General features: G+C 39.6%; 1 protein-coding gene across 15 annotated transcripts in view; it reads right to left on the reverse strand.

Moving 5' to 3' along the window:
* Positions 1–23,492, reverse strand: part of Pard3 (par-3 family cell polarity regulator) — a 605,303-nt gene that overhangs the window by 245,234 nt on the left and 336,577 nt on the right. For 10 of the 15 annotated variants that reach the window (XM_063253680.1, XM_063253676.1, XM_063253675.1 and 7 more), the window contains 5 exons: positions 18,924–19,049; positions 17,241–17,617; positions 12,807–12,946; positions 11,562–11,693; positions 9,217–9,255 (listed from right to left, as the gene is read on the reverse strand). In XM_063253680.1, the coding sequence (XP_063109750.1) occupies positions 9,217–9,255; positions 11,562–11,693; positions 12,807–12,946; positions 17,241–17,617; positions 18,924–19,049 (814 nt within the window). The remainder of the gene's footprint in view (positions 1–9,216; positions 9,256–11,561; positions 11,694–12,806; positions 12,947–17,240; positions 17,618–18,923; positions 19,050–23,492) is intronic. The other 5 variants (XM_063253682.1, XM_063253679.1, XM_063253681.1 and 2 more) reach the window with 1 other exon arrangement.

The raw sequence follows: 23,492 nt of genomic DNA on the forward strand, positions 1-23,492 counted from the left end.
AAATGAAGGCCAGGAGCTGACTGAATATACAAAGGAAAGTTCTAATCAGGTTGGAATCCCTTCCTGGCTGCTGTTCTCTAAGCCCATTTTGAAGATGACCCGTTCTGCATGGGAGTCTATCATCTCTCATGGAACCTGAGAGGTAGGGATGATCAAGTTAAGGCACAAGCCACTATGAGCATTAGAACAAGGGAGTACAGAAGTGGATATTCTGTTTGTTACTTCATGATTACTCCATTTGGCTCTTGCCTTATGACTGAAATGAATGCCAGCTCTTAGAAATTAATTCTCTGCAGAATGTTAAAAATTTGTTCTTCAAAAACCAGTTCAAATGCTGGACTGAGACCTCTCACGCTGTCCCAGGAGGGCAATCTCTCAATCCTGCCGTAAAGTAGCTCACTGTCTCTCACCCGATTACTCTATTCAGATCTTGTACCTTATCGGGTGTTTCTGAAGGTTTTTCTGCAACAATCCATAAATGTGTGTTCCCATCTTGCCCGAGTCCTGTGTGTGGTCCTGTCACTCAAGTACATGTCAGATACATGTATGTACAGCTTCGGTAGTTTCTTCACCAACCCAACCTGCCAGTTCTTTCTTTACCCAGTTCTCTACTGGCACTTGGTCTTTTATACCCATAAGACAAAAGGCAGCTTGCTAATCCCAAGAGTAGGTATTATAAAAGCTATTTTACTTCCCCACTATCTTCAGAACAACATAAAGGATGCATATGGAGAACTGTTGTGAGATATAAAAAGGCACAACAGGCTCCCAGATGGCCCAGCAAAGGTCCAATAGCTATAAGGTATAGCTGCCCACAAATGGCTTTGAATCCACAGTCACCCTGCAGCCCAGAATGCAAAATGATAGCTATCACATTAAAAAGCAGAAAAATAAGCACACGAAAATTAGCCTGAGTCTTGATATGTGAAGATTTTGATAAGAGGATATAAAATATTGTGGAGAGGCAACAGAAACATGGTCTGCATGGACAGAAGTCCATAAAATGGCAAAACCGAAAGCAGTGCCGGGGATTTAGCTCGGTGCCATAAGCACTGGTCTGGCATGCATGAGGTTGAGAGATCAATTCCTGGTACAAAAAAAAAAAAAAGTGAAAGCAGTATCTGATTTGGGGCAACACAAAGACATAAATGACTAAGCAAATACTATTTCACTATAATTCGCCTATTTCTCTATTAACATCTGTACTACGCCACTGCACTAATAATGAAAGGATGACCATTTCCCACCCTAAATGGAAAAGGAATGTGATCAAGGCATTCATTAAAGATGGGTGAACCAGTAAGTCTCTGTGCACAAGGTTCGAATCTTACTTGCAGTGAAAGACAGCAAATTAATCTATCAACAAAAACTAACACAGTTTTGAAGTTTTTCTTTAATGACACAAACAACAATGTACATGGTGAAATGAGCATGTTTTTGTGCTGTTGGCAAATGTACAAAAAAATACACTTTCTTTGCAAGGTCTCAGTAGGTTGCCCAGGCTGGCACTCACTGGTGATCCTCAAGACTCAGCCTCTTAAGAGTGCTGGAATTACACACAGACGCCACCAGCGCTGGCTAAAACAGCCTCCACGGTTGGCACTTTGCTTAAGCTAAAAACATTACTGTCAGTAATCATACGGCCTCAAAAACTGATTGTGGTCATGTACAAAGATTTATCTGTGGGGATGCTGGTTTAATTAAACAGATAAAAGTTTTTAAATAACCCTTACTTAATACTAAGTAAATTAACACATATCTATACAGTGGAGTAACAGCTATTGAAAAATATTTACTGAGAATAGAATACTTATGACTACAAAATTGGGTTTTACCCTGTGGATTTTCATAATTTCTGTATGTCAGATATAGTAAGCCTCAACAGTCTATTTTTATAAATTATTTAATGTCTGTCTTCCGATGTCAGTAGAAGCTTCACAAGGAAAGGATTTATGTCATTCATTAGTTGTGCCTGGGATACTTATTAGCTACAGGATAAGTATCTAGGACGTCATATACATTAGCTACATAACTAAAGAAGAAAATCATGAAGAAAATACACCAAAATGAAGACACTGAAGTCATAGGAATTGCAGGTGGTACTAATTTTCTTCTGTGTTTGATTGCATTTTCTACAGTCTGTGTGCATTCCTTGTGTAACATAAAAAACCGAGAGGGCACCATGACTTAAATGAGCACGGAAAGCCAAGCGCATGCGCACAAAACACATCCATGGTATGGGGGAGGGGACAACAGCGGGATCACAGCTGGGCCCGGAGGATCTAGGCTGCGTGCACTCTGACAACTAGCAAAACACACGTGCACGACGGCAGTCCACAATGTCCTCACACTTGACAGGAATGTTATAAATGTTAAAAAGAGAACACACTCAGCATCTAGGCAGTTAAACGATATGCAGGTACTGCAGAATCAAATTTTTATGTTTTAGAGGAAGATTTTTAAAACTGACAAACTTTCTTTTTTTAAAAAAAGTAATGCACTGATAGTATTTCGTGCATCAATAAATTCTGCGTTTTGCTCTTTCACTCAGTGAGATGGATATTTACTCACTCTACTGGTGCTTATTTTTAAGATTAGTCTGACTAAGCTAAAATGTTACATCTGGCTTTATTGTGTTACTTCCTAATTCACATACTGCATGCTGAATAATTTTTAAAAGATTTTACTTAATACAGATGAAAAAATAATTTACAGCTATTGTTTACTCCTAAAAAATGTTTATCCAATCAAAGAAACATCACACAAATCCAAACTGAGTGACATTCTCAACGTAATTCACTAATTAAAAATTTGCTCAGGGTAATGTGCTTTTAAAAATGAAAAACAAACGTTAGGAAAAAAGTGACTTTTAGATTAAAGAACACAAAAGAGACATAGAAACTAAAGACAATTTCATGATACAGAGATGGAAACTAGACCTGAATTATACTCTTGTGTGTATTTATTGACTAATCTCAACAGTCTTTTGTGCTATAAGGGACATTAATTTGTATAACTGGTAGTTGTAATACTGCTAAATCATTGTTGCTTCACTGATTTTGATAACCTCAATGCAGTTACACAAAAAACTCTTTTTGTACTTAACCTATACTCAATAAAGTATTTACGGATGATGGAAATAGTTTATTCTCAATTCAGAGAAAACCGTATCTGGAGAAGGGAGAAAAGGAGGAATGGGAGATGAAGGAAATTATTTAATGAATGTGATAAAATATCAGCAATGGGGCACATGAGTTAAAAATCTACTAAAGTTCTTTTCAGAAGAAAATAAAAATGACGATTGCTAATTAACCCAGAATGGCTTTGCATACCTAAAAGTCTTTAACTTAAAGAGTTCAATAGCAAGGTAAGTTGAAACTTTATTACTAAGTTATAGAAGTATGACAATTAAAAAAGATGTATTTCCTAAGTGAAGACAACTTTAACTTTGAAAGCATTACCTTACTTCAATAGTAGTAAGCAATTTCAGATAAAGTCCTTAAAAACTGGTACAAAGATTCACTACAACATGAAAATTCCCCTAAAATCATGAGAAGGCCTTTCTATCTTAATTTTGTACTAATCATTTTCAAACGAGTCTGCGTCTACACTGAAAGTGTCACAAGCAGCACATCATTCAGACCACTGCTGTGACAAAGGCAATGGTGCTTAAAGTCAAACCACTAAGGTGAACCCTACAATCAGTGTACAGCAGTTTCCTCAAGGGAAATTCAGACGAGGACGCGTTTACACTCCGCTGTGCACTTTGGAGCACACGGTGAATTCACGTTATCGGCCTGAATAAAGTGTCTGCTAAGGAGTACATCCACAGACCCTGCCCGGTCTGGGATGAAGAGGTAACAGTTCAAGAATCTGCTCCTCGCTTGGCTCCTATCTGCTCTGGGTCAGCTGCTAACTTACAGTGGGATCAATGTGATGGACATAGTTGGTCTATCAGAGCCCTCACTTAAATGGAACTGCCCCAAGCATGCACACTGTGTGGACACACTGCATTTCTAAACAGAAACACTCCTCCTTCCCTCCCTTCTCCTGATATCAGCCTATCAAGAGTAAGCCTGCAAGCCAGGTGTGGGATGCATGCCTGGAATGTCAGCACTGGGGTGGCTGAAGCAGGAGGATCACTGCAACTTCAAGGCCAACCTGGGCAACAAAGTGAGCTCAAGGCTAAACTGTACAGCAAGACCCTGTCTTAAAATAAAATAAACTTTTAAAAGTCTGCAATTTCAGCAGGGAAAGACTGAGAAGACTTTTTTTATACTGTATTTTGAAATATTTTGTTTTTGAGACAAGGTCTCACTATGTAGTTCAGGCTGGTCTTGAACTTGCAGCAATCCTCCTGCCTCATCCTCCCCAGTGCTGGGGTTACAGATGTGTGCCACCAGCCCAAAGTATATTTTGAATTCTTGAAACTAAGCTCATATTGCACCTTATCTCTACAGTCTGATATCATCGTGGTTTTTTTGTGGTACTAAGGACCTATAGGCATTCCCACTAAGCTATATCCTCAGTCCTTTTTTATTATCTACTTTTTTAAAAATTTAGGACAGGGTGTCACCAAGTCATTGAGTTGTCCAAGGTCTGTTCAATTTGCCATCCTCTTGCCTCAGCCTCCCAGAGTGCTAGGCTTACAGACATATGCCACCACACCTGGCCCATTATTGTTCTAAAGTTCTACCCAACAAGGCTGAATCTGTTCAGCATGCAGTTACATTTCACACGGTCCTCCCAAAGGAGATGGGGCCATGTGCAGATGTGGACTGCCAGCCTCCGTAACTCTCCAGGCAATTCCTTTTAATAACTTTACACACACACCCTACTGGTGCTCCTTTCTAGGAATTCTTACCAAGACTTAAGTCTTACCAAGCCCTTCCTGGACATCCATGAATCCCCAGCCAAGTGAATTACAAAGGCAGAGTCTGTCCAACATACAATGGGTACATGTGGTCCTTTGCTAAAGAATCCAGCATGTTAAAAGCTGGGCATGGTGGTGCACACCTGTAGTCCCAGCACTCAGAAAGCTGAGGTAGGAGGGTCACCACAAATTGGAGGCCAGCCCAACCTACAAAATGAGTTCAAGGCCAGCCGGAACTATACAACAAAGACCCTGTCACAAAGTGACAGGAAAGAACAAAATCAAACAAACAAAAAAAAAAGAATTCCACATGTAGTGCAATTTTTAATGGATAATCTAGAGATTTCAATCTTCTACTTTAACAATATATATGTGGAACATGTACAGTAAACTTTTATCCTAGAAATTCAAAAGATCCACCAACCATTGACCCTATTTGTCTAAACTAATAACCTTAGTTCTCTAAATCAGTTGTAGGTAATTACCATAACCAGCCAACCAATTAACTTATTCTTGGTCAGCCCAGGAACTAAGTATTTTAGGACGTATCTATTCTTATGATGTTTACAACTACTCAAAAATGTAAACACTATCAGAGAATGTATATAAGAAAACAAGATGAGTTAATTCTACAAATACAAACAACAGAGGAATATGAGGAAGACTCACACAGAGAGAGAACTTCATTTCCAGCAGAGGAAAGCACAGGAAAGCCTTCCGAAACAAGACTTTCAAGTTGATTTTCCATGTAGATGAGCAAAGGAACTGATACAGAGCACGTGTTCCTGCAGGGTCTACACACTTCTGTCACCAATATGAAAAATGAAAGGGATATGGTCTCACCATGTTGCTAATAAGATGCCACAAGACCATGGGGTTCTTTTTCATTTATTTCTAGTAAAATTCAATCACAGTCAACCACCAATGTGGAAATCATTCTGAAGTCCCTTAAAATATAAATACCTATCTTTTTTCCATTTATTAAAACTCCATATATCAAACTGTTACATAAAAATCCAAAAGCCAATATCAAGAGGCAAACTCTAACCTGCCAATTTTAGAGCAAGACAACTTGAGTTCATTCTTGATGCCAAGATCTGGGATACTATTAATTTAATTCTTTTTGCTATGCTTTAAATGGGAAAATATTACCAACAAAAGCATGGATACTGGAAAGATTAACTAATTGCCCTAAAGAGCTGAGCACAATAACAGATTAATAAACATCAACCACTAATACTACTATAATTTTATATGCTATGTTAAATATGAAAAGCCTGAGTATAAAAGAGTACCTCTTTCAGAAAAGAAGACGACAGCGAACACTCCTCCTGGGGACCTGTCCCTAGGATAGCACATATACCACATGTCACCTTCCTCCCCTTCTGGGGCTCAGGAAAAAAGGGTAATCTAGTATTTCATAGACCTAGATCCTGAAACAAAAGAAATCACTATAAAACCCTAATTAGAACAGCAAAAGCCTGGTATGAAGATTATCATGAGTCCCACTATGTGGCAGAAACTGGCAGAGAAAAGCTGGAAGTGGTGGCACACACCTGTAAACTCCACACACTGGGAGTCTGAGGCAGGAGGATCCCACCTTCAAGCCCAGCTTAAGCAATTTAGTAAGAACCTGTCTCAAAATAAACTAAAAAGGGCTAGGGATATAGCTCAGGGCAAAGGCCCTGGGTTCAATCCCCATGTCTCCAAACAAAGAAAGAAGCAATTAGGAAAATCCCACATATAATCAGAACTTAGACACACTTTTCCCTTGGGCATACCACTATAGGATGCAGTGGCCCTGTTGCATTTAGAGCTGCCGAAGAAGTCATAGCAAATCATCAGCTTCCTCGGCAGGCCTGACTACATGAAGACAGATCACATCTATCTTCACTCTTAGCATCATTTCCCAGCTCTGACAGTTTGAGACTTGAAAAGATGTGGTTGCTACTAAGTTCTATGCTACTAAGTTTCTAAACCACAAAGAAATGACACTTCATTCAAGAACTGCTTTGAAAATAGTTCATTCCCTAGTATTTATCTTGCAACTGTTTCAGGGTATAGTCACTGCTGTAATTTTTAAAACAGCTTAATGTATAAAAAATGTTTCTTGCCTCAGAATAATATTACATCCTGATAAACCCATTGTAAGATGAAAATATCATAAACCAAGTATATTTAACTTACTAACCCACTGAAAATCATAGCTTACACTGGCCTGCCCAAAATGTGTTCAGAGGGTTGGAGGTTTAGCTCAGTGGCATAAGCACCTGGCTGGCAAGCATGAGGTCATGAGTTCAATCCCCAGTACCAAAAAAAAAAAAAAAATGTGTACAAATTACTTGTGTTAGCCCACACTGGAGCAGTCACCTAAGACAGCATTTATTATTAATGAAGTGTTGGATACTTCCTGTAATTTCATGTAGTACACTGCAAATGAAGCCAGAATTGTTGGTGTGTATATTTTCTGCACCACCATAGCACTAAAAAATGTTAAGTGTAAACACTGGAATCACTGTCTCTCTATGTGTGGATAAACACAAATCTGCCAGTCTATTCTCATCCTGCTGACAGGTATTTACTACCAAAAATTAACACTGAAATTGTCCTATAATTTCTTTCGAGATTTTTGATTCCTTGTTAAGCTGAAAGGAACCTAACTGCTCAATTTGATCAGGCTCTTGTCCAAGTCAGTCTGTAAACAGAATTGTGGAATTAAGTTCATGAACCAAGGTACCACTGTATAGTGAGAAAAAGAAATCTAATTTTCACAAGTGAATGGTACAGCTGAGTGGTAGACAGTATGCTTACTGTCCTCAACACCCCAAAATTAAGTAAATAAACACACGAATAAGTAAATTTTAAAAAGAAATAATGAATTGTTCTAAACACTGAGTAAACCACATTATACCACTAATTTAAAATAACATTAAGGCCAGGGATTTAGCTCAGTGGTATAAGCACCTGCCTGGCAAGCACAAGGTTGTGAAGTTGATCCCTGATACCAAACAAAAAATAATAATAAAATAAAATACCATCTGTAACATACATGCATCCATATACATACTATGTCCTTTTCTAATCTGTTTTAAATAATCTATGTATCTATTCCTATAGCAATACTATCTTGGTTTAAGTATTGTGGCTTTGCATTATACTTTGCTACAATAATTGCATTTGCAAATATAAATTGTTCTTGTCCTCCATTTTATTTAGAATCTCTTTCTTTTGTACCACTGTGTTTTGAATAGATATTAATGATCTATTTATTTTACAAATATCTAGACTATACTTTTGTATAACTCATCATTGTCAATGTACAACATCCTCAAGGTGCTTTATTGAGGTTCAAGTGAGGTCTGAAATAGCATCCAGTACTACAGTGACGGAATATTTGAAAGTAACATTCTATTTAACAGTTCATGAATCTATACAAAAATTAAACTTGCTAATTATGTTATAGAAATACCTTTTACTTATATTTTTTTGCTGTTGGTGTTGTTTACTTGACAATTTTTGGAAAGACATGTACCAATGTTATCCACTGAGGATACGATTTTGTTAAACTTTTTATTTAGAACAGTTTGGGAATGCGTTTTATGCCATATTGATGTACAAAAGGCCCTGAGTGTTAAGAATTTCTAGCAGATGATCTTAACATCAACATAAGATGCCCTTCCTTTGTCTCCAAGGGGCCTTCACAGAGACTGACAGTCAACAACCCTGCCTTCCCGGAATCCGTGCTTCCTGACAACACTAATAACTCCAGCCAGGGCTCAGCAAACCTCTACTTCCAGTTGGAACTGGGGTTATCTCCTGAATAGAACAGACTCCAACTGCACTGCCATCAGAGCAGAGAGTACTTAGCTTTTACTGAGGGAAATTCCCCTTTTCTGGTCATCATGACCATTGTGTTCAGCCTGGTTACTGATGTCATTTTAATTTGCCTGTTTATAACATTGTATTATTGTACTCACTTTTGTCCTTGCTTTTTTGTGTGCCTGATTCAAGGGCTTTCTGGAATCCAGTTTTTCCCATTTTACAGTAACGTACGACATTTTGCAACTCATGAAGCATGTTGCATACATGTCAAAACACTACCCTCACCAGGTTTTGGTCCTTTATACAAGTTAACAGTGAATTATTCTACTGTGTTTCTCTTTGTTATACATGTCTGACCAAAAATAATAACAAGATATACTCCATTTAGGGTAGTAATAATGAGTCCTTTAAAAATCAGATCATTTTGGGAAAAGGCAGGACAAGTAACTTCATGTGTAGTTAGTAAGAGGTTAGTTTATCTTTTCAGCAACTCTGCACCCTGCAAAAGACGAAGCTCTTACCGTTTCTTTTGGAATCTGCATCTGGCTTGGCTCTGCATTCTAGAAGAATTGAAGAAAAATATAAATACAGACTGACCAAAGCCATCTACAACACACAGGGACACAATGTTTGGTTTTAAAGGAAACTTTGTTGGTTCTTAAAATCCACAAGGTAGGTGAAGGGGGTTCTATGAGGGCAATGTACAATTGGGTCTTCTAGACATCTAAAGTGGTGTGCGGTAACCAGGCACTGGTTTCCACAAGTATTTCAAGGTATCAGTTTGTATCTGCTCATTCACAACGTATCAGGAACTTAATTACAAGAGAATAGATCTTACCAAACTGCTTTCCTAATCATGCTACTGTTTCTGATTTTGTTTTCACTTTCCCCAGACAAATCTAAGTTTTGAGGTATACAATCATTTGATAACTAGACAGATAATAACCAGTCTGAGCTCCAGTCTGCACCACAGGTTTTAAACTTTGAAATATTATGCAGGGAATAAATGTGGTATGTTCCCCATACATATGAGTACTTACAAGGTTGGTATGTGGGTTGACTTTTTTTCCCTAAAGACACAGATTGATAAAAAGGATTTTGATTAAGGCCCATGGAACTTAAACACAGACACCTCCAACAGAGAAAAAGAGTTCTGATCCTAATTGAATTTGAAGATCATCTTTGAAGGCCCCCTTTAACTTAAGTTTTTGGAATTTTGCTCTTTTAAATTATCCTGTATAATAGACGGATGGCCTACTGGCTCACTCCTTAATGAGAAGCTCACAAGCAATAAATTAAATAATCAAGGAAAAGAAGAGAAGAAAAAAATGAAAGGAGGCAGCAGACGGGGAGAACAGAAGCTAGGAAGATCAAAATTGGAGCAGAAGAACCTGAGTAACCTTGGGAATGCTCCGTGCTGGCAGCGGCCTGGGACGACTGCTGAAGAGCAGTGCGCGGGCACACTAATGCCAACCATCACACCAGGCACCCGGGAAGAATTAGAGCCTCATCAAATCACAAGGAAAGCTGAGCTGTTGTTTGGGTAAGTGCTCATTTACAATTTAATAGAGACGTCTCCAGATTTAGGATCAGGTGGCATTTTAAGCACAAAATTGGATGGCAGTGGGGGGAAATGGAAAACGGAATCTAAATTGAGGAATAATGCATTAAACATTTTTTAAATATAAAGAAGTTTCATAATGTATTCGAAATCAAATCTAAAACACAAGTGTTCACTTTTCAACCCTATGGCACTCTGAAATTGCCACAGAATGACATAGCTTTAGATTTGTGCATGACTAAGGGATGACACATTGTCACTAACATTTTATCTTTATTTTTAAATGAGTGTTTAGATAACTATATCTAATTTGTAGATATTTTATTTAGAATGAAAGAAAAAATTTGCCAACATGACACATCAATAATTGAAGAAATCACCCAAGAGAATTAGGTAAGGACAACTAACCAGGGGACTGCACCCCTAAGACCTTGCCATTCTATTCTGTAGCAGTTAATTGTTGTCTAGATAAAGCTAAAAGCAGACTGAGAGAGAGGCCAAGCTTTCTAACATGGCCTCAGTAGAATCTGCTTTGAAATATTCAAAGTACCATTTTTATTTTAAACCACTCTGCTTTCTAACCACATCAATAAAAAGATGATGAAAGTAATTCCAATTATGTCCTTTTGGTAAATAAATGGAACTCACCACTTATTCCAGGAAAACACCCAGAACTACATAAATTTAATATACATGTTTCATTCACACTGATGTCACACAAATGCTCCTAACAGACTTCTTGGTGTAAGCATAGAAAGTAAAGTAGGTAAGTTGCAAATAAATGACCTTCATTCTGCTAATGGCCTTCCATACCACACTGCCTGCTCTGGAGAGTAACTGCATGGGCTTCTTCCCACCCAGTTTTCTCTATGTTCAATAATAAGGATTTTGTGAAAGATACTCCTTCTCATATAACAGTAAGCAAGCATCTTTATTTGGCTTTGCCACACCCACTAAGGAAACATGAAAATGTGCTGTAAGAGAAAAAGATGGCACAGCTTCCATGCCAGCCTGCGGAGTGACAGTCACAAACTAAGTCAATGAGCTCCTCTGGGAATACACAGTGACAAGCATCTGACATCCTAGAAAACCATCCCTACCATCTGATGTTTAAACCCTCTCTGCTCACCACTGTGGGCATCAGTGCCTGAAGTAGACAGCGGCAGAGACAAAACTGCTTGCCCTGAATTAGGGCTGAAAGAAATCCACAGTATGCAAACTCCCAGGAAAACCTCTCGCCGTAGAGCTAACCCGATCCCTGGTTCGTGTGCACCAGAAATCTCTACTGCACTCTGAATTACACACCAGTTCCCTCGGGTGAAAGGCGGCATCTTCCTGGCGAAAGACCAGCAGGCTCACAGTCCCCTCCATCCTGGTGCTTCTCAGCAGGGAGACCACTTCCTCCTGGGATTTGCCTGCCAAGTCCACTCCGTTCACCTGAAATCAGAGCACGATTTCAGCTGCTGTGCCGCGCAGACAGACAGCAGAAAGACAGTCAGTGCAGGACAGACTGTGTCTGCTTGGGACACAGCTCCTTTCAGGCTGGACTCTGTCATTAGCTGTGGGCCAGGAAGCTGGGGCTGGACAAACAAGCTATAGAAAACTTAGACCGGGAATCTGGAAGTAAGCTAGGAAGTAATAAGCCCTTGAGGGTTCATGCAAAAACCCAAAGCTACAATGGCCCGCATATTCGCAAGTAACCAATACACTTGAAATGCCAAATGGACACAAAATTTACTGGTTTCAAAGTGAGTTTGTTTTTGTTTGCTTGTACTGTGTTTTGGTTGTTCTGGCAGTACTAGGTTGGGAGCTCAGGGACAGAGCATTTGCCCCAGCAACACACATAGAGGGGGGAGGAAGAGAAAGGGGGACAGAAAGAAAGAAGAAAGAGAAACAGAGAAAGAAAAAGAAAAGAGACAGAGATAGAGGTGGCCGAGGGGGAATCAGACTGTTTATGAAGAAAACATGAGGAAAAATAGCTAATTATACTTCGTTTCTCCCTTTTGTTTCTCTGCATATACAAACCTTCCCACAGAGAAAATGTAGTATTTATTTCCAAGATGGCTTCCGATGCCAACGAACTGAAAATAATGAAGTACTGAAAGGAAACTTTCAAAAACTCTTTTTTCTGACAGTTTTGAGGTCTCATTATGTTCTCCACATTGTCACCTGAAACTTCTCTCGCTCCTTCAAGACGTTCTGTTTTTATTGGTTTCATCTGTCTTCATTCTGATACGGTTGGTAACATTTCTATGTTGCTGGACAGAAATATAAAGCCATCCCCAAATATAACCTGATAGATACAGTCTTACATAATGAAACATTGATTAGCTTATCTTATAAACCAAGGTCTGGGTAACTAAACATTATAAGTAACCCAGATGAAAAGGCACTTTCTCAGCAGATAACATGAGAAACATTATTTTGTGATACATACTTCTGCTAAAATATATACGTTAATTTCCTGTGTTATGAACATAACTGAAAACCTGAGCCCTGAAAATGAACTACTGCAGGAATGGTGGCACCTGCAGGCAGGGAGCTCCTCACCTCTATGAGCCGGTCCCCAGCCTTCAGCCGGCCATCCTGGATGGCGGCTCCTCGGGGTAGAATGTTCTTCACAAAGATTGGAGCCGAGCCACCAATGGTCACATCTCTGGAAGTGATGCTAAACCCCAAGCCTTCCGTACCTAGAGATGTAACAAGAAACAAAGCTAAATAAAATGAGACTGCTTGAATTTCACACACTTGTCATACATAAATATCATTTTCTGCCTCAATGCAACATTTGTAAAGTTCACAATGGCCCATGTTCTTGTACTACTTTAACAGTTGTAATATAATTTTCTTGTGTGTGTGTGTATGTGTGTGAGCGTGCATGTGTGTGTGTGGTTTTACAAGACAGGGTCTAACTATATAATTCAGGTTGACCTCAAAATCACTATGATCCTCCCGCTCAGTCTCCCAATTGCTGGGTTTATAAGGATGTACCATCACACCCAGCATGCAATAAAATTTTTTTTTTTTTTTGGTCTTTTTCATTTTTATCGGTACCAGGGATCGAACTCACGACCGCCTGCTTGTAAGGCAGGTGCTTATGCCGCTGAGCTAAATCCCCAGCCCCAAATTTTTTAAAAAGAAGACTAAATCATGGGAAGTTTAAGTGGTTTATCTATCAAAAGACATTATTCTAAGAAGAATGGAAATCTCAAAGATGAAGCCAACAGATAAAGGTTAATATACAAATGTGCTTTCTAAAAGTTTTTAAGTCATTCTAAATTTTGAGTATTAAATGAGCTACATGAAAAAGAAAAACAAACTTCTGTTAAAATCCATGGTACCGCAACTGTCAAATTCTGTTGCATAACAACAGTCTCCAGGTTTGAGGGACAGAGGTAGGAGAATGGAGAAGAAAAATGTTCAGAGATGAAGAAGATTCCTACCCAGATCCTCACCTCCTCACCTCATTCAATCCTCTGCTCATTAACCTAAATCTTCTCATGTGCACCCACCCGTCCATCCCCTGACAAAAAAGGCAAACTCTCAAGTTTTCGTCTCAGATTATAACTACCGAATCTGAGGGTTAGACTATTATGTTTAAAGGTATTGGAACTAATGAGGCATTTATAAATTACTCTCTTGATTTCTATAATTTCAATTCTCAGTTCTTTGGCAGCTTTCTTGACAAGCAATCTTAAAGCTCAATGCAGTGTAAAAAGGGGGTCAGATGTCACTAGATCCAACATGTGACAAGCCAGAATGTGCCAAGGAATAAATGTGGAGATAATGACAAATTTCTAATGAATCAGAGAATTTTTGTAACACTTGTAATAATGAACAATTTCTACCTCAGCCTAAAAAAAAAGTCTTACTTCTTAAGACACTATGTTCCATTTCAGTTAAAATCATATAAGGACAAATACTTGCTCATTATGGGAAGAATAAAGGGATGCGTAAAGGCAAAAGCTCTAGAAAACAGTGTATTAATTGGATGCCGTGCTCGGTGTAAAACTATAACAAAAGATGTAACACAGACGTGAACAAACAAAGAGCAACTAGAAATGTGGATTCAGGAAGAAACACAAAGCAGAAATGAACACTCCATTGTACCTATGACAAAAACAACCCTAACTATTCTCAAGTTCAAACAAAACACCCATTTACTTCTAGTCTGAAGTAACTCACATGTGCCTGGACTGCTAATTTCCAAGAAGTCTGTGCTGAAGACTTGAATGGCACATTGTCTATATGAAATTTTCCTAATTGCTCTGCTGGGACGCGTCCATATGTCTCTGTGCTTTCACAGAACTCTAATGACTCGCAATAACATTTATTAAGAAAGAATTCTGAATTATTCTCCTTTTGCAATATTAATTTGTATGAACTACAAAGACTGACTGTGATAGGAACCTCTATACTATTAAAATATCAGCAATAACCCCTAAATCTGTAAGCTAAAAGTTCAGGCAATGACCTTTAAAAGAAAGATAAATAGATATCAATTTTCATTTAGCAGAGCCAACAAAACATTTTGCATCGACTAAAACAGATCACTGACCTTCTTCTCCGACTTTATTAAAAAGCTAATTTCTACAAAAGAGCAGGGTATTTGAGAACACCAAAATGGCAATAAATATTGAAAAATCTTAATTATGGAAGCAAGTACATTAGGGCCATTCTACTTTGTCATGTGATAGGAAATAGGTCCCAGATTATGCTGGAATGTTGTTATCCTGAAGGCTTCTCTTGTTAGTACTAAGAGCTGGTCACAGTTCTTAAATAATTGCTCTCATCCAAAGTGCATTAGTTCAGTCTGACCTGCATGTAAAGTTTACCACTGACATACACTGTTTTCCACAGAGTTTGTTAAAAATTGGAAATGTGCCAGTAATTGGTAAAAACAGAACTGCGAACTACAGTGAAGTTCTCATACATTCATTATTAAAATATCTAATCAAAGAAGATCAACATAATTTTCCCTCCTCATTTGCAGTAAACATAACCGTATTTGTATAAAATATTTGTAACTATCAGTTATAGGCATAGGCTGAATGTATTTCAGGTTATACATTCTCACAACCAGTCAATTATTATCAAGATAGATCTATGGGCCTCTTATCCAGAGTAAGGTAGGAAAATACTTAAAATTATCACTTCCACTTTTCTTATATGGATTAACTTCAGCCTTTCTAAACTACCTTGTATAAATGCAATTCCATTTATATAATCCTAAATGTTATCAAAATAAAACTACTAATTCCAACATTCGAAAAAAATATTTTGTGAATAGTAAATAAAATTACACTTCATTCAAAAAGTTCATATTATATCAGTTTGCTAGACCTGCTTATTATGCAAAACTGTAATTAACTAAATGCATATTTTCTACTGCTCATTATGAACTGTCATTATGATAATAGCCAAAGAAAATAGGGTACCTTTCTTGAGAGATTCAAAGCATAATTTAATTTTTTTTTTTAATAGAACTCTACTTGTGCTCCTGGATGTTTCTGGTTAAAAGCTAGGTGCTGTCCTATGAGTGGAGTACAAGGAAGAAGCCCATTTGGGGACTGGGCAGTCTCTGCAGCCAGACTCGTGTGCTCGACAGGGTACGGGCAGCTGTCACCTCCTGCTTGTGGCAGGTGAGGACCTGGCGAGTCACAAGTAGCAACAGAGAAAAGGAAACGGTGGCTCATCCACAGTTGCACGTGTGAGTATGATTTAGAAAGGAAACAGCAGTGCCGACCACCTTGTAAAGGCAAGCCCAGATGGAAAGAGAGGTAGGGAGTGTGCATATCCAGCTGGTGAAGAGTATTGGGGACTGATCTATAGCCAGCAGCCACCGGATGTCAGGAGATCCCCACTGCAATAACGTCCACCCAATCCTAGCAGGCAAGTGAGCTCATAAAAATACTTTTATAATGACATGATTTCAAAAGATGTGATTTTAAAATAGTTGAATGTGCTTAGCTTAGCGGATGAGGAAGAGCCTGTCTATCTCAGTGCTTGGATGGAGGGCTGGCTGGAAGACAGCAAGTCTGGCAGTCTGCCCCATGCTGCAGAGGTGGCCCCAGAAGAACTAGTGTAGGATTGGGGAAAGTGGGAGACAGAGATGCCTGCTTCTTAGCAACTGGCTGAGGAACACTGACAGCCTCAAGGAGCCACTTGGTCAGCCCATGGTCAGCAGGCCGCATGGACCAAAGGGCTCAACCTCTCCAGTCCTCTCTAAAGACTATGTCTGGACAGCAAGGGTAAAACAAAACTGTCAAACCCTCATGTGCACGCCTATAATCCCAGCACTCAGGAGGCTGAGGCAGGAGGACTGCTGAGAGTTTGAGGTAAGCATGGGCCACATAGTGAGTTCAAGGCCAGCATGAGCTATGGTGCAACACCCTGTCCCAATGAATCAGTCATCCATCAATCAACTGATCAATATCCTCACTCTTGTTCTGTTTTGCGCAGTAATGCTCTGAAATCACCTTCATTCATTATCAAAAGTTTTACTGCCAGATGTGACAGCCCAATCTGGGCAACTCAATGAAACATTGTCTCAGAACCAGATTTGAAAAAAGGGCTGAGGGGTAGCTCAGTAGAAAGCCCACACCCAAAATTACTACAGCAATAACTGAGCAACTGCTAGCTTTTCATACACTTCGGTTTTAATGTCTTAGTCTTTGAACTTTCAATTTTAATTTCTGTATTGAAAAGTGAATTTGAAAAACATAACAATACAATTTTACGTATGTCACAAAGTGAGAGTCTCTTTAAAAAAAAAAAAAAAAAAGGTTTTAAGTTTCGTATCAGTTTTCTGTTACACAACAGTCAGTTGAAAAGCTCAAGGCCCTGGGCTACGGGGTGTATCTCAGCATACAGCACCTGCCCTGCAAAACCAAAACCCAAAACCAATCAAACAGCCAAGGCACTTCTGCCTACTTGGTTGGCTTTTTAAAGCAATTTCATCAAGCCCAGTGGGCCAAGTCATACCTTTCTTAAGTTGGATATTGAGCTTCTTGCCCACTTTTTTGGTGTTGTAACCGCTGCTTGCACTCGGACTAAATACACTGTGCGGGGCGGGGGCCGCGGGGGGCTTTGCCGAGGGGTGTGTGCCATGAGGTAGTCTCGGGGGGGCGTCCGCGTGCTCGGGCGGGGGGTTCAGTCTGGACGCTCGAGGCAGCACGTGAGGCCCGGTGCTGGTCACGCTCCTGTTGTCCGAGTACTGGCTGTCAGGGCCGAAGCGGCTGGAGTAGCAGCTGCCCTTCTCACTCTGGGACACTTGTTCATACTGCTCTTTGTTTGTCGCAGGAATCACTTGGAACCAAATGATGGGTGCACACATGGCTTCGCGAAACGTACATTGTGCTCTGGGTTTGAGGAAGAATGGAAGATTAGCAAATTAAGACTGGAAGATGAGGAGATATTATGAGCTTAATTAAGCATACTAATTAAGCGATAAGAACTGACAGACTGTTGAAACTCAAAAGCAGAATTTTGATAATCCATTTATTAATCAAGTTTGCAGGCTCCAATATAAGCAGAGCGACTTCTTCAAATGTAAAATTCTCAGTCCCTAAATAAAAATGGCAAACGTATCTACCACTGCAGACAAAATACTGTGTTCTAAAACAGAAATCATAAAACTATAGTTTTCGGGCTGAGGATTTAGCTCAGCGGCATAAGCACCTGCCTTGCAAGCAGGCGATCGTGAGTTCGATCCCCGGTACCGATAAAAATGTAAAAAGACAAAAAAAAAAAAAAAAAAGTAGATATAAACTGTAGTTTTCAGTAATTGGGGGTATTCTAATTTTAATGTTAATATAAATCAAACCCAGCCTTTTCTCTACCATATTCACCTATACAGTTGGCCAGAACTGAAATTTTTCTTACAAATGGGCCATATAAAAGTTTTTATAATCATACTCAGAAAACTACAGAAAGTACCTAAGGACTCAGTACTTACCAGCAAAATTCATTCAACCCTGTGTATAAAAATCTCAAGAACACCAGTCCCTGCAAAGCGAAACACTGTGGGGGTACAGCTCAGCGGGGAGCACTTGCAAGGCACTGGGTTCTGGCCCAGAACTCGGTAAGAGATGAGGAGGGGGAGGTGAGGTGCACAGACTGGCTCTCAGGGCTTCCTGCTGTCACTAGCCCTGGGGCTCCAGGGCCACCCTATGACCAGTGTGAGAGGCAGCTCTCCTCTCCTGCGGCTTCCCCAGTAAGTCCTCACGCCAGGTTCTGCTCACACCTGGCCAATTTTATAGAGACTGGCTGGTATATTTTTCCCTTTTTAATTGAATACGGGCTTAAGGTAGCATAAAAATAATCTTAGTAAGATGATATTGTGGCTCGAAGGAGCTTTCTGCTTATTTATACAGAGACATACGTGACAACCTTGGAAATGTGAGCTGAAACAAAACATAAAGAAACACACTGGTGTATTCTCAAAAAGGTGAGAAGCAGCAGCCTCAAGCCATCGGATTTCCCCAAGAGGTCCACCAGTTCAAGGGCATTCTGAAAGATAGCCTAATGGCAGTAGTTACCTGGAGCTGGACTAAAATTTTAAAAACCAGCTAGTGGCAGAAAATCCTTCTCTCCAGTATCAGTACCACAGATGGGTCGGGGACACTGGGTGAGCTGACCTGCACCATGCCGTACGCACACACTTACTCTTCAAATCTTTTATGCCGAAGGTCCTTGTCATTAATCCGTATAATACAGTCATTCTCATGAAAAAGGTTTTCTTGCTCCGCTTTACCACCCTTCTCCAAGCGTTTCACTAATAACCCCAGGGTTCTGGAACATTAAGAATGCAAATGATTATACATGTAATATTGCCACGGAGCACCATGCCCTAATGCTTTAATGCTGATGTTGTGTTTACATAGACTCCCTTATAAACGGGGGCATTAAATCACTATTAGCACACTTTAAAATCACAAGAGCCTAACCAATGCCAACATCACAAGAGCCTAAATGATGGAACCTTTCCATCAATCTAAGGCATCATTTTCTGGTTCGTCAGCGTCACATTTTGGAAACAGTGCACAAATACAAGGCTCCAAAGAGCCTTCCCTGGTGTCAGTGGGCATTGCTGAGGCCAGAAGAACATGCACTTGCACGAAGCTCTGGCCATTTCCTGTGTCAACTCACTCAGGAAGCTGTTGATGGCAACCCTGCCTCTTTGCTAAGGTAATGGTAACAAGCAAGAACTAATCTCGCTGCCTTGTAGGCTAGAGAAGGATAATCAGGATGACTTCGGAAGTGGAGGCATCTCTGTGCTTGCGATCCAAATTTAATAGGACCCAATATTCTGAATTTTGAGACTTGTCAGTTCTCCCAAGTAAGCTAAATAATTTGTTTCCAGTATTTCCATTTGAAGAAAATGAGACAGGAAAGAGCTCAGAAGATGCCCCTCACCATCCACCTCTTCTAATGTGCCCTCCAACTTTAAGTTAAAAGTAAGGTTTAAAGGACCTTCTAAGAGACTCAGAGAATGCTACTGTACTTGCTCTAGAACACGGACTTCTAAATGGGCAAGGAACTCTATATATCCTGGAGGCAAACAGTGGGTGAAGGTTCTGGAGAGGTAAAAGGCATGAGTCTTCAGTTCTAACTGCTGACACTTACTGGGTGCTTGGCCTAATGTTGTATTGCAATTACAAACAAGTTTTAGGTGAAATTATTTTTGACACATCCAGAGTTTGTGTTTTATTTCACAATCCTACATCAGATACTAAAAGAATGCCTAGATACTAGAATTTAGAACCCTGTATATATAGTTTTTATTTTCCAACAGAATTATAATTTGCAGTATCCTGTGTATGCTTTCCAGTCAAAATACACCCAAGTAGATAGCTTCCTATTTTAAATTTTGGCAGTAACTGTTGCTTCTATTCCACAACCATTTATCTTACTCTCCTCTGTTATATGCAGGCCGCATATCTAAGGCTGTATGATAAGCTGTTACATGCAGGCTGCATCTCTAAGGCTGCATGGTAAGCTGTTATATGCAGGCTGCATCTCTAAGGCTGCATGGTAAGCTGTTACATGCAGGCTGCATCTCTAAGGCTGCATGCTAAGCTGTTACATGCAGGCTGCATCTCTAAGGCTGCATGGTAAGCTGTTACATGCAGGCTGCATCTCTAAGGCTGCATGGTAAGCTGTTACATGCAGGCTGCATCTCTAAGGCTGCATGGTAAGCTGTTACATGCAGGCTGCATCTCTAAGGCTGCATGGTAAGCTGTTACATGCAGGCTGCATCTCTGAGGTTGCATGGTAAGCTTTTATATGCAGGCTGCATCTCTGAGGCTGCATGGTAAGCTGTTATATGCAGGCTGCATCTCTGAGGCTGCATGGTAAGCTGTTATATGCAGGCTGCATCTCTAAGGCTGCATGCTAAGCTGTTATATGCAGGCTGCATCTCTAAGGCTGCATGCTAAGCTGTTACATGCAGGCTGCATCTCTAAGGCTGCATGGTAAGCTGTTATATGCAGGCTGCATCTCTAAGGCTGCATGGTAAGCTGTTACATGCAGGCTGCATCTCTAAGGCTGCATGGTAAGCTTTTACATGCAGGCTGCATCTCTAAGGCTGCATGCTAAGCTGTTACATGCAGGCTGCATCTCTGAGGCTGCATGGTAAGCTGTTATATGCAGGCTGCATCTCTGAGGCTGCATGGTAAGCTGTTATATGCAGGCTGTATCTCTGAGGCTGCATGGTAAGCTGTTACATGCAGGCTGCATCTCTAAGGCTGCATGCTAAGCTGTTACATGCAGGCTGCATCTCTAAGGCTGCATGGTAAGCTGTTATATGCAGGCTGCATCTCTAAGGCTACATGGTAAGCTTCCGAAAGATGAAGATGGAACTCTAAGATATGCACTCAAGTATGGAGCTACTAGTGAGGTCTGATAAATGACAACTGAATGAATGGATGATTGAGTGTATGTGAGGCCAAAAAAAAAAAAAAAAAAAAAAAAAAAGATCTCATATTTCTAAACAGTTCTTTGCAATATACAAGTGAGCAGAATTTAGATTCAGTTTTTTCCCATTGATGATATCCTTTATATACCATTACTAATGAACTGAGATGAATGGAAGCAAAAGTCCTGCTTTGCTTGTTTGTTTGCAGTTTATGCTTGTTTCTTTTGTGAATATTTATAAAAATCATTAAATTCATCTTGAAGTTTATTATTAAATATAACAAAGAGGCATTATACTAGGGTCAACTTGCAAGAAACCAACTTGCAAGAAAAACAAATAGAGATGATATTTAAATTGCCTTCCACAATTTTGCCAATTGAGCATTAACACCTATTAGTGCTGGCATCTAAAGATATTAGTGAGTGACAAAAAAGAAACTTACTGACATATATTCCAATTATAGCCACAAACATTATCTGAACTCAAAGAATAAAATACACTGATTTAGCAGCATGATAAATTTGACTACCTCAGCCCATATTTGGAAGAAAGAAATTAATTAGACCACACTGTCATCCTGTTACACTCTATCTCCCTAGGATTCACCACTGTGCAATTTGTTTCTATCTGCAGTAGAACAGTGTTTTGTCAGAGGAATTAAATTATTAAACATACATTTATGACGCTGACAAATAGGAAAGGTTTACATGGAAAATCAAAACAAGTCAGAGTCACTGATTCCACTAGAAAGCTGAGACGTCATCTAACCCCCTCTCCCGCTGACCTTTAAAGCAGCCAATCTAAGAACAGCTTGAAAGCTAGGGTATCTGCCTCACTGGGGTACTCTTAACTTGTGCACAAATGGGTGGGCTCCTACCACTGAACACTACCTCTGTACACCACCTCTGTACACCAAGGGCACCTCTTTGAAGTGTGTAACTTCAACCTCTGCAACAAAAGTATGCTCTCCTGGTGTTTTTTTGGGGGGTGAGGGGGAACCATGCCAATAATCCCAGCACTATGAGAGGCTGAGGCAGGAGGATCACATGTTTGAGCCCAGCCTACCCAACATTCTTTTCACTATTAGTGAAATCCTTTCCAAATAAAAACACAGCTCAGTGTCAAAGCCCTGGGTTTAATTCCAAGTACCAAGAAAAAAGAAAAAGAAGGAAAAGATAAGAAGCTCTACCAAGATAGATTTCAGCTAATTAATTAGTTTTTGATTGGCCAAAGTATAAATGATTTCTCAATACGTTATAGCATATTGTCAATCTAAAATTACCAGTAATTTGTATTTTTGTATGTATACTTCAAAATACTTTTTTATAATTTTTAAAAATTTATAATTTGTAACAGCTCACAGAAAATTTCTTAAGAGATATTAACTATATCTAATGAAATTTATTGAGCACTTACCTACTAATGGTGATCTGCATAAATGTGTGAATTTATTTCCAACGGATTTTCTAAAGCACTTAACGGATAAAACTAGTGCCAGGTATAACATAACACACCTGCAGTCTGAGCTACTTGAGAGGCTGAGGCAGGAGTCTCATCAGTTCAGGAGTCTGAGACCATGCCTCACCTCTAACTGAATGAGAATGAATGAATCAATGAATGAAATGAGCATGATTTAGACATCTGTTCTTATTTTACAAGTGACACCATGTTTCTAGATAAATAGGTCAAAAGATTCATCTAGGTAACAATTATTCTTCTTGGTAATCATTCTAGAACAATAATCCAAATAGGATCGACTGTCACTCTGAATAAGCCTTCCCTTATGGCCAAATGCACCAGTAATCTAACACACAACAAGTGTTACAAGTCACAAGTACGCTATCACATTTACAGGAAATACAGAGGACAAGCATTCATCAAGGCTTGCTCGTCCTCTACTCCTTTCTTCCCTGGACGGCAGTCTAGGAGGTGGGAACGCCAGTCAGCAGTCAGGAATCAAGAAACAGGCTGACAATCATGAAGTTAGCAGCTTGCTGATTCCTAAGTACTTGGCCACACTATTAGACTCATTCTCTCGAAAAGAATGAATTAATTTCATAGTAAAGTGATACAACCTGCAAAAATTATCTCCTTTGCTCCACTAGGTGAAAATGATTACAAAAGGAATAATAATGAATGATTTAAAAAAAAAAACTCACAAGCAAATTGAGCTATAAAAGCTAAACAGGGAAGGAGAGGAACTCTGATGGGAAACAGCAACAGCAGGTGCCATTCCCTTCCCGAAAATCTGGGAAATGTGTAGGTGTGAGCGATGTGGCTCCAAACTTGACAATGGCAATGTAAAGCTTCCTCAAATC

The sequence above is a fragment of the Cavia porcellus genome, unplaced genomic scaffold (genome assembly GCF_034190915.1).
Source record: "Cavia porcellus strain 051 isolate PalLab524CR breed Dunkin Hartley unplaced genomic scaffold, mCavPor4.1 scaffold_7, whole genome shotgun sequence".
NCBI classification, from domain to species: domain Eukaryota; kingdom Metazoa; phylum Chordata; class Mammalia; order Rodentia; family Caviidae; genus Cavia; species Cavia porcellus.